General features: G+C 43.9%; 2 protein-coding genes across 2 annotated transcripts in view; both read left to right on the forward strand.

Moving 5' to 3' along the window:
- Positions 1-3,986, forward strand: part of LOC132397480 (zinc finger protein 484-like) — a 38,451-nt gene extending 34,465 nt beyond the window's left edge. The window contains exon 4 of the mRNA XM_059976310.1: positions 3,891-3,986. Within this exon, the coding sequence (XP_059832293.1) occupies positions 3,891-3,986 (96 nt within the window). The remainder of the gene's footprint in view (positions 1-3,890) is intronic.
- A 5,158-nt stretch (positions 3,987-9,144) lies between these two features.
- LOC132397481 (gastrula zinc finger protein XlCGF8.2DB-like) lies at positions 9,145-14,395 on the forward strand. The gene is made up of 2 exons (XM_059976311.1): positions 9,145-9,198; positions 12,945-14,395. The coding sequence occupies exons 1-2, from the start codon at positions 9,145-9,147 to the stop codon at positions 13,962-13,964; spliced, it is 1,074 nt and encodes a 357-aa protein (XP_059832294.1). The 3' UTR covers positions 13,965-14,395.
- Positions 14,396-14,695: the final 300 nt, after the last annotated feature.

Raw genomic sequence — 14,695 nt, forward strand, 5'->3', positions numbered from 1 at the left:
TTGTCAACTGGCTTTTCAGGGGTTAAGAAGCTCCGTAGCAACCCACATGTTTTCACGCCCATTACACCAAAAGTAAGAAGCTGGCTTTCTTTTCTTCATTAACATCGTTAGCATCACAATACAAATATTCTTTCAATATAAGTTGCCCAGTTTTCAATGCCACAATCAAATGCTGTAATGGTTCCAATTAACGCCATCCTTGTTATGTTAATTTATCCTTGTTATGTCAATTTAGCCCCGTCCCTTGTTTTCTTTTTGATTCACATGACCTTTTTTTTTGCTAGCGTTGCGAGCGCACACTTAGATGCGTGTGTCGGTCCATTTTCTCCTTCCCTTCTGGGGCAGGCAAACCCTCAGCCCTGAGGTTAAGCACCGGCTGGTCTTGCCTGGACGCGCCGTGGCTCTGACTGTGTCTTTCGATCTCCCGACGTTTCCGACTCAGGCTGCTCCCACTTCTTTTCCAGACTCGCCTCCTCACTGCCTCTTCTGAGTACCGTTTTCAACTAAATCACGGAGTTCCGATACGATGCAGGTTCATTAACCTCATGGCCAATTTGTTGTGTATGTGGCCGTTTACACAACAATATCATTAATAAAAACACTGAAACTATGTTAACAGGGTTCTTTACTAACTAAAACCGAATTGAACACTTATATACAGAGCAATACGCGCCCAATAGCGCATGCCCAATAACATGTTACTACGACATAAAATTGCCCCATATTATACAGTTGGCTTTCTGGTACAACTCCTTTCCAGAATCTGTCTCCCTATCTGCTCCTCAAAGTCCCTGCTACTATTGGGTGGTCTATATAAAAAAAAACACCAAGTAGAGTTATTGACCCCTTCCTATTCTTAAATTCCACCCACAGAGACTCCTTAGACAACCCCTTCATGACTTCCTCCTTTTCTGCAGCTGTGACACTATCTCTGATCAACAGTGCCACACCTCCAACTCTCTTGCCTCCCTCCCTGTCCTTTCTGAAACATCTACAGTCCAGCACTTGAAGTAGCCATTCCTGCTCCTGCACCATCCAAGGCTCTGTAATGGCCACAACATCATAGCTCCAAGTGCTAATCAATGCTCTAAGCTCATCTGCTTTATTCATAATACTACTCACATTAAAATAGGCACATCTCAATCCATCGGTCTGAGTGCATCCTTTCTCTATCACCTACCTATCCTCCCTCTTGCATTGTCTCCAAGCTTTCTCTACTTGTGAGCCAACCTCCCTTTCCTCCATCACTTCAATTTGGTTCCCACCCCCCAGCAATTCTAGTTTAAACTCTCTCCTATAGCCTTTGCAAACCTCCCAGCCAGGATATTGGTCTCCCTCAGATTCAAGTGCAACCTGTCCTTTTTCTACAGGTCACACCTGCCACAGAAGAGGTCCCAATGATCCAGAAATCTGAATGCCTGCCCCCCTGCTCCAATCCTTCAGCCACGCATTTATCCCCCACCTCAATCTATTCCTATACTCACTATCACATGGAACAGGCAGTAATCCTGAGATTACTACCTTTGAGCTCCTGCTTCTCAACTTCCTTCCTAACTGCCTGCTTTCAGGAACCCCTCCCTTTTCCTACCCATGTTGTAGGTACCAATATGTACCAAGACCTCTGGCTGTTCTCCTTCCCTCTTCAAGATATCGTGGACGTGATCAGAGACATCCTGGATCCTGGCACCTGGGAGGCAAACTACTACCTGTGTTTCTTTCCTGTGACAACAGAATCGTCTGTCTGACCCCATAACTATAGAGTCCACTATCACTCCTGCCATTCTCTTCCTTTCCTTACCCTTCTGAGCCCCAGGGAGAAAGTTCAGAAATCTGGGATGTAAAGAGACTTGGGAGAAATTGCAACAGTCCTAGCAGTAATATTTAAAATATCTTTAGTCATGGGTGAGGTACTGGAGGGTTAATGGATTGCTACTGTTCTGTTGTTTTAAAAAGGCTCTAAATATAAACCAGGAAATTAAAGACCGGTGAGTCAGTATGGGAAAATTACTGGAAGGTAATCTAAGTGACTGGAAATATGCGCATTTGGATAGACAGGGATCTATTAGGGACAGTCAACATGGCTTTGTGCATGGTAAGTCATGTTTAACTATTTTATAGAATTTTGTGAGGATGTTAGCAGGAAAATTGATGAAGACAAGGCATTGCATGTTGTCAATGTGGGTGTTAGCAAGGCCTTTGACAAGGTCCCACATAGGGAGGCTGATCAAGCAGCATCAGTCACTTGGTATTAAGAATAATGTGGTAAATCTGATTAGACGTTGGCTTCAGGGAAGAAACCAGCAATCGGTTGGAGATGGTTGCCTCTCTGCCTGGATGCCTGTGACTAGTGGTGAGCAGCAGGGATCGGTACTGGGTCTTTTTTTGTCATCTAATATGGTAACATGTTAAACTGAATCTGCAAATTTGCAGATGGCCCCTAGATTGGGAGTATAGTGGACAGTGAGAGGTCTATCAAAGCTTGCAGCAGGATCTGGACCAGCTGGAACAATTAGATGAAAAATCGCAGAAGGATTTTATTGTGAGATATTACAGTTGGAGGACCAAACACACCAGATTAGCAGTACAGCAGAACAGAAGTACCTGGGAATACAGATCCATAATTCCTTAAAAGTAGCTTCACAGGTAGACAGGGGAATAAAGTATGCTTTTAGTGCTTTGGCCTCCATCAATCAATATATTGAGTACATGAGATGGGATATTATCTTGGAATTGTATTTAATGTTGCATCCAGGTTTTGGTCATCTACACCCAGGAAAGATGTAAATAAGTTTGAAAGAATGTAGAGGAAATTTACAAGGTTATTGCTGGGACGTGAGGACCTGAGTTACAGGGAAAGGTTAACAATCAACTGAGAGGAGATTAGATAGAGGTATACACAATTATGAGAGGGTAAATGCAAGCAGGCTTTTTTCACTGAGGGTGGGTGAGACTACAAATAGAGGTCATGGGTTAAGGGTGAGAGGAGAAATATTTGAGAGAACATCTTTGCTCAGAGGCTGGTGAGAATGTGGAATGAATTGCCAGCACAAATGATGGATGTGTGGTTGATTTCAATATTAAAGAAACTGAACTGGATTGGTACATGGATGGGAGGCATATGGAGGTATAAGGTCTGGGTGCAGGTCGAGGGGAGCAGGCAGATTGATGGTTTGGCACAGACTAAATGGGCCAAATGTCCTGTTTCTGTGCTGTACTTTACTATGACACTATGAGAGACAGAAACTGAGCCAAATCAGATTGATGAAGGTCAGAAATTACCCATTTTGATACAGACAGATTAACAATGAATTTGATGTTGTGTCCAGATGCCTGAACTGTGCCCAGTTAGAAGATGAAGTGTTGTTCCTCCAAACTGTGTTGAGCCTCACTGTAACCGTGTGGTATCAGAGGTCATGGAAAAGACTAACTTGATCTTAGCTGAAATATTGTCTGTCTCCCATTGAGGTACTTTGTAAACTTTTTACAGGATAGAAAAGGCAAAGGATTCGTGTATGAGAACCTCAAACACAACAGCACGTCAGTTCTGCTGAGTCTGTCAGTTGCTCAGCATTTCATTGCCACAGATCCTTGCAGGTGGAGGAGGAAATGACTGAGAGGCTGAAGCTGCATCATCTAAATCATTGATATATGGTATAAAAAGAAGCGGTCCTAACACAGACTCCTGTGGAACACCACTAGTCACTTGGCTACCAACTAGAAAAGAATCCTTTTATTCCCACTAGGATGTGGAGGAGGAGATGATTGAGAAGACAACACACCAGCTGAAGCAAGGAGAACCCAAATCCATGAACACGTCTGTGATCTGACCTGATGAACGGCCAGAGAGCTGATAGCAGTGAGGTGCCATTCATTGTCTCTCATTTTGAAAGGGATTCACTGGGCCACTGCACCAACAGATACAGCAGCAAAGTCACACAGGGGAGAAACCGTTCACCTGCTCCATGTGTGGGAAGGGATTCATCTGAGTATCCAACCTGCAGAAACACCCCAGTGAGCTCATGCTGGGGAGAGACTATTCATCTATTCCAAGTGTGGGAAAGGATTTATAAGTACTGCAACCTGAGAGCTACTGAATCACCAGCCAATTGATGCAGAGGAGTAGGTGTACAACTGTTCTGAGTGTGGGAAGGTTTTAATTCAGTTAACCATCTTGTGAGGCTCCAGCAAATTCACAGCAAGTAGAAGCCACACTTCTGTCCAGAGTGAGCAAAGAGATTTACTCTGTCATCCCACCTGCTGAAGCACCAGCAACATCACATCAGGGAGGAAGTTCAAGTGAGATGTATGTTAAAATGAATGTTAACCGTCATGGTGACTGAATCTAGGGGCAAGTTCCCAACATTATTAATGTCAGATTCTACAGATATTGTGACTACTTATCACACCTAGGACTGAGGCTTACACTGACACTGACACTTACATCCACAGTGATGAAGTGTTTTGAGAGACTGAGGTTGAAGCCTATCAGCTCCTGTTTGAGTGGCAACTTGGATCCACTCTAATTTGCTCACCAAAGCAACAGGTCCACAGTGGATGCCATCTCATTGGCTTTTCACACACCCTGGAACATCTGGACAGTAAAGATGCATACATCAGGATGCTCTTTATTGATTATAGCTCAGCACTTAACACCATCAGTCCCTCAAAACTGATCAGTAAACTCCAAGACCTGGGCCTCAATACTCCCTTGTGCAACTGGATCCTGAATTTCCTCACTTGCAGACCCCAGTCTGTTCGGATCGGCAACAACATCTCCATCAGTACAGCATCACCAAGGGGATGTAAGCTTAGCCCCCTGCTCTACTCATATTACACCTATAACTAAATGGCTAAGTACAGTTCCAACACCATATTCAAGTTTGCTGATGCCACCACTGTTGTGGGCTGTATTCAAGGTGGTGATGAATCAGCACACAGGAAGGAGATTTAAAATTTGGCTGAGGGGTGTCATAGCAGCATCCACTCATTATTGTCACAAGACCAAGGAACTGACTGTAGACATCATGAGAGGGAAACCAGAGAAAGGTTCATCAGCCAGTACACATCAGAGGATCAGAGGTGGAAAGGGTCACTACCTTTAAATTCTGAGCTGTCATTTTCACAGAGGACCTGTCCTGGACCCATCATATAAATATAATTGCAAAGAAAGCACAACAACGCCTCTACTTCCTTAGGATTCTGCAGAGATTCGGCATGACTTCAAAAACTTTGACATATTTCTATACATGTGTAGTGGAAAGTGTGCTGACTGGCAGCAATACAGTCTGGCATGGAAACACCAATGCCTTTGAGTGGAAAATCCTACAAAAGGTGGTGGATTTGGTCCAGTACATCATGGGTAATGCCCACCCAACCACTGAGCATATCCACACAAAATGTTGCCATAGAAAAGCAGCATCCATCATCATCAAGATCACCTCCAGGCTCTTTTCTCGCTGTAGCCATTAGGCAGAAGGTACAAATGGTTATCTTGTTAGTTCATGCTTGTTATTTATTGCTATTATTTATATTTGCACTTGCACAGTTTGTTGTACATTGATTCTGTTTAGTTACTAATCTATAGATTTGCAATGTATGCTCGCAGAAAATGAATCTGTAGGTTATATGTGGTGACACATATGTACTCCGATAATACATTTTGCTTTGATATTAGACTAGAGTTTAATATTGTAGATCTGTGAGACATAATCAGTTCTATTTCAAATCCTGCATCGCAGGTGCATGGGTCTGTCACATGCCCATTGCATAGTAGAGGCCACTCAGTCCAGCTGGCCCCTGCCTGTCTTTCTGTTCCATATCAGTACCTTTAAATCTACCTTTGTTCATCTCAATAGACAATAGGTGAAGAAGTAGACCATTCGGCCCCTCGAGTCTGCACCGCCATTCTGAGATCATGGCTGATCATTCACTATCAATACCCAGTCCCCGCCTTGTCCCCATATCCCTTGATTCCCCTATCCATCAGATATCTATCTAGCTCCTTCTTGAAAGTATCCAGAGAATTGGCCTCCACCATCTTTCGAGGCAGTGCATTCCACACCTCCACAACTCTCTGGGAGAAGAAGCTCTTCCTCAACTCTGTTTTAAATAACTGACCTCTTATTCTCAATCCATGCCCTCTGGTACTGGACTCTCCCAACATCTGGAACATATTTCCTGCCTCAATCCTATCAAATCCTTTAATTATCAAACGTTTCAATCAGATCCCCTCTCAATCTCCTCAATTCCAGTGTGTACAAGCCCAATCTCTCCAATCTCTCTGCGTAAGACAGCCCTGCCATCCCAGGAATCAACCTAGTGAATCTAAGCTGCACTTCCTCAATTGCCAGAATGTCCTTCCTTAAACCTGGAGACCAAAACTGTACACAATATTCCAGGTGTGGTCTCACCAGGGCCCTGTACAAATGCAAAAGGACATCCTTGCTCTTGTACTCAATTCCCCTTGTAATAAAGGCCAACATTCCATTTGCCCTCTTCACTGCCTGTTGCACTTGCTCATTCACCTTCATTGACTGATGAACTAGGACTCCTAGGTCTCTTTGCATTTCTCCCTTACCTAACTCTACACCGTTCAGACAACACTCTGCCCCTTGTTCCTGCTTCCAAAGTGGATAACTTCACATTTATTCACATTGAATGACATCTGCCAAGTATCTGCCCACTCACCCAGCCTATCCAAGTCTCCCTGTATTCTCCTAACGTCCTCTTCACATGTCACACTGCCACCCAGTTTAGTATCGTCAGCAAACTTGCTGATATAGTTTTCAATGCCCTCATCTAAATCATTGACATAAATTGTAAAGAGCTTTGGTCCCAATACAGAGCCCTGTGGTACCCCACTAGTCACCTCCAGCCAGTCCGAGAAACACCCATTCACTGCTACCCTTTGCTTTCTATCTGCCAACCAGTTTTCTATCCATGTTGAAACCCTGCCCCCAATGCCATGAGCTCTGATTTTACTCACCAATCTCCTATGTGGCACCTTATCGAATGCCTTCTGAAAATCTAGGTACACAACATCCACTGGCTTACCCTCATCTAACATCCTTGTTACACCCTCAAAAAACTCCAACAGATTAGTCAAGCATGATTTGCCCTTGGTAAATCCATGCTGGCTCGGCCTAATCCTATTACTGCCATCAAGATGTGCCACTATTTTGTCCTTAATAATGGACTCAAGCATTTTTCCCACGACTGACAGCTTGCAACTGATCACCACCGTGGGTGAGGAGGTTTCCCTGGAATTTCCTGCATGATTTTCTGGAGACTGAAGTAGACGATGGGCTCACTGTGGTTTTGTCCCCGACATTCCTCATTCTTCAGGGCTCTGGGCCAAAGAAGAATGTCACAGACAGTTAAACTTCTGTGCTCTTTTCAACATGTTGGGTCCTTTTCACTGATTTCAAAGGGTTGTGCCTAATGCAGCTCAGTTGTTGCAATACACACTCTGAAGTCTACTATTGTCTGACAGCAGAATGGTGGGTAAATCTTGAATGGATGAGGCTCAGAAACCAAAGGGAGTCCCAGCAAAAGCCAAGGCTCTGGGGGTCCGGAAAGATGTGGGAGATAGACTTTATCGGGAGGAGAAAGAGGGAATCAGAGCAGGAGTATGCAACTGTCAATGAAAGATTAGCAACATTTGGAAACTAATTGATTGAAAAATTGTTAATTTTTGCAAAATGCTGGAGGAACTCAGTGAGTCAAGCAGCATCTATGAAGAGGAATAAACAATTGACATTTGGAGCTAAGACTCCTCACCATGCCTGGACAGATAATTCCTCTGCTTAGATTCTGACTGTCCTGCTGAGTTCCCCCAGAAATTTTTCTGTGGCTCTAAATTTCAGCATCTGCAGAATCTCGTGTGTTTTCTATTTGTAAGTGGGTTGAACTTTGACATCTGACACACCCAATACCTGTTGATATTGAGTTAAAGTCCCTCAGAGTGTTCTACATAAAAACACTAACCGGTTTTTGAGCCATATGGCATAGGGCAGAGGTCGGCAACCCACGGCTCCGGAGCCGCATGCGGCTCTTTCATCTCTGTGCTGCGGCTCCCCGTGGTTCAAAAACATTTAGTTTTTGAAATGTAATTCGAAATTTGAAGATTATGGTGATCTTGTACAATCTAAATAAAACATTGAGGCGACCCCATTTCCTGGCAGATCCGAACTGGCTCACAATTAGCCACCGTTCCGGCTAAGGGAGATAGCCTGCAGGGGTTTGTGAGTACGTGTCTTTTGGAGCATCCGCGCCCATGGGGGGGGGGGGGCGGGTTGAGGGAGGCTTTAAAGCAAGGCTGTTTAGTTTGAATAAAGTTATCTTTGACAGTAGTGTCGTTATCTTAGCGCTGCGTGTAGCACACCGCCACGTGTTTTTTATCGCTATTAATATACATCACCACTACCAAAGCCTGACACCCGCCAGTGCGCGATTTCTTTTAATTTTTCGATCGAAGATAGGCTAACCATGGAGTAACCTTCAACCCAACGTCTTTTTTTCAGAGTTCAAAATGTTTTTGTTGCATGCGGAAATGTAATTTCGTTTTCTCTGCAGGAGTTCATCAATTTCATAAATGCAACACATTATAGTTTGTTTATACATAAAATAAAGGCAAAAAAAAACGTTGTATGCAGTGTTATTTCATTTAAAATGTCAAACGGGTTTTGTGGCTCCCAGTGTTGTCTTTTCTGTGGGAAATGGGTCCATATGGCTCTTTCAGTGGTAATGGTTGCCGACCCCTGGCATAAGGTAACCGGAGCTTGCAGACATGTACAGAGTCACCTCAGTTACCCAGACACCTCGGCACTTCAGAATTTGCCGCTGGTGATCAGACGATCAAATGCGCAGGCGTGAGGGTCGCAGATCTTTCTCGAAATCGCACATGCGCTGAGTGAACAAGACCCTCAGGAGGACCGAGAGCAGGTACGAACAGGGTTCCGGGCGGGGATTTCGTCGGCAGCCACACCGCGACTGAAGGACAATTCCTGTGAGTTTCGGACACACTGTGGCGCTGCACCCCGGGACAGTCCCGATCCTTTTCCTCTCTCAGCCGCACGATCCGTATCCGGGACTCCGGCAGCTTTCGGCTGAGGAGCCAAAGTGACGGCGCGATTTTTATCGCGCATGCGCATTGCTGGGTCCCAGATAGACCGAGATCTCGTTCGTGGCGGTTTCTGGGTAAAGAGGCATCCATGGTGACACCACGCGTACACTCTCCGCCAGACACTGTCGATATTCAGCTATTTAAATCTAAGGATGGGGAAATCTGAACTAATATAGAGTTCAATTTAATCTCAGATGAAGTGTCTACCTTCCAATGAATGAAAATATCAATGTCTGGGGTAAAAAGAAACAAAATCCTTCCTTCCTTCAGAGTCAGAGAGACTACAGCACACCACCAGGCTCTTCGAACATCCTAGTCTGTGAGAATCATTTAAACGGCCTTCTCCCATTGACCTGCACAGGGACCAAAGCTCTCCGTACACTTACTAATAATGTACTTATCCAAACTTCCCTGAAACATTGATATGGACTCTGTGTCCATCTCCTGAGTAAATACAGATGCAAAAAAAAAGATTTAAGATCTCCCCCCCATCTCTTTTGGTCCCGCAAGTGGATTACCATTCTGATCTTCCAGAGGACCAATTTTGTCCCTTGCAGTCGTTTTGCTCTTAACATATCTGTAGAACCCCTTAGGATTCTCTTTCATCGTGTCTTCCAGGGCAACCTCATGACTTCTTTTAGTCCTCCTGATTTCTTTTTTAAGTGCTCTCTTGCATTTATTTATTCTCCACAAACACCTCGTTTGTGCCTACCAGCAATGAACCTCTTTTTTGTTGCCAGAAACAACCAGTTCCAATCCACTCCTGCCATCTCCGTTCTCATACCATCCATATTGGCCTTTCTCCAAGTTAGACTCTCAGCCTGCCAACCAGACCTATCTTTTCGCATATTTATTATGAAACTAAAGGCATTATGATGATTAGATGAAAAGTGTTCACTTATACAAATTTCTGCCACCGGCCCTCTTTCATTTCCTAATAGCAGATCCACTATCACACACTCTCTCTTGGGACTCAATGTACTGATGAATAAAACTTATCTGAATGCATTTGACAAACTCTATCCCACCTAGTCCATTTACATTATGAGAGTCCCAGTAAACATGTGGAAAGTTGACATCACCTAATAGAACAATCTTAAATTCCTTGAAACTGTCTGTAATCTCTGTAAATTTGTGAATTCACCTACGATAACAATTTATATTCCTGCAACAGTCTACAATCTCTCTGCAAATTTGTTTCTCTAAATCCCTCGAATTGTTGGTTGGTCTGTAATATAGCCCCATGGTCAAACTTTCTTATTTCTCAGTTCCACCCTTAATAGCTCAATGTCAAGTTCTCCAGGCTCTTATCACTTCGAAAACAAAAGAACTCTGAGACATTGAGCTGCCAGTCCTGCCCCTCATGCAACCAAGTCCTATTAATGGCTACAATGTCATAATTCTAGGTGTTGAACCATGCCTGAGCTCATCCACTTTTCCTATGATACTTCTTACACTGCTCAGGATATTAGACACAACATGCTCAACCTTTTTGTTCCTGACTTTGCCTGAGGTGATAACAACATCTGTCTCTTCAACCACTCCGCTATCTGTTCTGACACTCTGGTTCCCATCCCTCTGCAATGCCAGGTTAAATTCCACTATGGAGCATTAGCAAACCTTCCCACTAGGATATTAGTCTCCTTTCTGTTCAAGTGCATACCGTCTCTTTTGTACAGGTCCCACCTCCTCTGAAAGAGACCCCAAAGACCCAGAAGTCTTATGCCCTCCCTCCTACACCAACTCCTTAGCCACATATTAAACTGTATAAATTTCCTAGTTCTGGCCTCACTAGCATGTGGCATGGCCAGCAATCCTGAGATCACAATCCTGGATTCTTGATCTTTAAGATGCCATTAACTCACTGAATTCACTTTGCAGAACCTCATCACTCTTCCTATATCATTGGTACCTACTTGGACCACGACCTCTGGGTGTTCAACCTTTTACTTAAGAAATCTGCGGACTCAGTGCAAGATGTCCCAGACTGTGGCACCTGGGAGGCAACACACCATCCAGGAATCCCATTCTCGTCCACAGAACCTTTCTTTCCCTCTATCTAATGAATCTGTCACCACAGCTCGCCTCTTATCCCACTTCCCTTCTGAGTCACAGAGACCTGACTGCTGTGACTTCCCTCTGCTAGGTCATCCCCTCCAAAGTGGTATACCTGTGTTGAGCATTGTGGCCACAGGGGTTATCTGCACTGGCTGTTTAACTGCTTTCTCCTTCCTGACTGTCACTCAGTTTCCAGTGTCCTGCACCTTGTGTGTAACTACTTCTTTATATGTCCTCTCTATCACTCCCTCAACCTCGTGAATGATCTGGTTCTTGAGAAAATCACTTTCATTTCTATCTCCAATTGTTCTTGGAGGTTTCTATAGGTGTGAACTTGTTTTGTACCATTCTCTCTGGGTACATAAATGACATTATACATTTTTGTCCTTGGTAACAACTGACATGTAGCTTCCAGTTCACAAATTTGCTCCACACCATATTCATTGGCATTGCTATTGTGATGTTCACCTGGGAATAGGGGATCACACTAATTAGAAAATCTCTATGATCAGATATATAATATCAAGTACTTTTTGTAGCACTGTGGGACATGACCAGAACTTGAGATAATACTAATGGAGAGAGACTAACTGAGCCAAGTTACAGTTTGATGAAGGGCAGAAATGGCCCATTCTGGTACAGACAGGGATACAATCAGATGGTCAGTCAGGATGCCTGAACTGTGACCAATTAGAAGATGGGGAATTCCTCCACCTTGAGTTGAACTTCGTAACAATATAATGTCAGAGCTCACCACAGACTAAAATCTCACCTGAAATATTCTTCACCCATTGATGTGTTTTGCAAATATTTTTACAGGTTAGAATCTGCATAAAATTTGTGTATGGGAACTTCAAACACAACATCACGTCTGTTTCGCTGTCTCTGTCCAGATATTTAAGGAGTGACCAGATATTTTCTGGGGAACACCAAGATGAAGATGCGTTTCATCCCAGCTGGAAACGTACTCCGTGTGTGAAATGAACTTTTCTGTTGTAACTCTGTGTAACCCACTGGAACCAAAGTGTTCCAGCATTTATTCACTAGAGGTCAGTTTTCAAATGCATTGATGCATTGATTATACAAGGGATTCAAAACATCTGACACCCGACTTTCTGAATTGATCGCAGTGAGATATCATTCTCCTTCTCTCAGTATGTGAAGGGATTTATTCACAGCTTACCTGCAGATACATAGTGAGTTCACAGTATGAAAAAGACCTTTCACCCCCTCCTTTGTGTGTGAGAGGGGATCTACTCAGTCATCCAGCCTGAAGATACATCAGAAATTCACACCGTAGTGAAATGCTCCACGTGTTCCGATTGTGGGAAGCAATTCACTTTGTAAATGATATTGAAGAAATATCAGAAAATTCACCAGTGAGAGAACATTGACCTGCTCAGACCATGGGAAGAGATACAGTCACTCATCCCATCGTGGACACACCACTGAGTTCACCAGGGAGAGAGATCGCTCAACTGTTCTGTGTGCGGGAAGAGCTTCTCTCGATCCTCTGAATAGCTGACACATGAGTGAGTTCATTCTCATTAGAAGCTTTACTTCTGCTCTGAATGTGGAAAACATTTCACTCAGTCATCTCACCTATTGACCCAGCGATCAGTTCACACTGAGGAGAGGCCATTCATCTGCTCAGACTGTGGGAAGGGATACCTCAGTCATTTCACCTGCTGGTACACCAGTGGGTTCATATGTGAGAGGGACCATTCCCCTTTTTTTTGTGTGTGGAAAAGGATTCACTTAGTCATCATTTCTACTGGCACACCAGTCAGTTCACACTGGGGAGATGCCGTTCATCTGCTCAGACTGTGGGAAGGCATTCACACACTCATCCACGCTACAGAGACACCAGCGTGTTCACACTGGGGAAAAACCATTTACCTGCTCTGAATGTGGGAAGGGATTCACTCAGTCATCTACCCTTGTGTCACATTCACGAGTTCACACTGGGGAGAGGCCATTCACCTGTTCTGAATGTGGGAAGGCATTCACAGACTCATCCACGTTACAGAGACACCAGCGTGTTCACACTGGGGAGAAACCATTCACCTGCTCCGAATGTGGGAAGGGATTCACTCAATCATCTACCCTTGTGGCACACTACCGAGTTCACACTGGGGAGAGGCCGTTCACTTGCTCTGAATGTGGGAAGGCATTCACAGACTCATCCACGTACCAGAGACACCAGCAAGTTCACACAGAGGAGAAACCATTCTCCTGCTCAGACTGTGGGAAGGGATTCACTCAGAAATCCAACCTGCAGACACACCAGCGAGTTCACACTGGTGAGAAACCATTTACCTGCTCTGAATGTGGAAAGGGATTTACTCAGTCATCCAACCTTGTGTCACATTACCGAGTTCACACTAGGGAGAGGCCGTTCACCTGCTCTGAATGTGAGATTGGATTCTCTCAGTCATGTCAACTGAAGGAACATCAGCGAGTTCACACTGGAGAGAAACCGTTCACCTGTTCAGATTGTGGGAAGGAATTCACTCGGTCATCAGAACTGAAAGTACATCAGCGAGTTCACACTGGGGAGAGGCCATTCACCTGCTTAGACTGTGGGAAGGCATTCACAAACTCATACACACTACTGACACACCAGCAAGTTCACACTGGGGAGAAACCATTTATCTGCTCTGAATGTGGGAAGGGTTTCACACAGTCATCCAACCTTGTGTCACATCACCGAGTTCACACTGGGGAGAAGCCGTTCACCTGCCTTAAAGTAGGAATGGATTCTCTCAGTCATGGCAACTGAAGGAACATCAGTCAGTTCATACTGTGGAGAAGCCATTCACCTGCTGTGCGTGAGAACGGATTCACTCAGTTAATGCAACCTAGAGGGATACCAGTCAGTTCAAATTGGGGAGAAGCCGTTCAGCTGTTCTGTGTGGGAAAGAATTCATTCAGTTCTGCATCCTGTAGGCAAACCAGTCAGTTTACACTGGGGAGAAGCCATTCACTTGGTCTGAATGTGAGAAGGGATTTACTCAGTTATCCCAACTGCAGACACACCAGTGAGTACACACTGGGGAGAGAATTATTGTTATCTATAGATTTGAATGGAAATTTTCTTTGAGTATAAAAATAGCTGTTTAATGCTAGGTGCCATATCTTTAATTTCTATCTTCAAGTAGAAGACCTTGTCACTGCTCCTTTCCTGTTTTATCAACCTTTAATAAAACTATCCCAAAGCAACAAGTTTTATGTTTTATTACTGATTTTAAAATAATCTTGATTTAAACACCAACATCTGTCTATTGGCGTTGTTGGCAGGATTTAGAACTTGGAACGATCCAAGACAAGTAAAGAATTTTTAGCGTGGAACAAAAGGTTAAGAACATTCTTTTATCTTCCAAATTGTCTGAGAAAATAAGAACTAGTTTCTTTGGAATTCCATCAAAATCAGTTTTAATATCATTGGCATATGTTGCGAAATTTGTTTTCTATGTAATGTATTGCTTTGAACTGCTGCTGCTATGTTAACAA

The sequence above is a fragment of the Hypanus sabinus genome, chromosome 7, assembly GCF_030144855.1.
Source record: "Hypanus sabinus isolate sHypSab1 chromosome 7, sHypSab1.hap1, whole genome shotgun sequence".
NCBI lineage: Eukaryota > Metazoa > Chordata > Chondrichthyes > Myliobatiformes > Dasyatidae > Hypanus > Hypanus sabinus.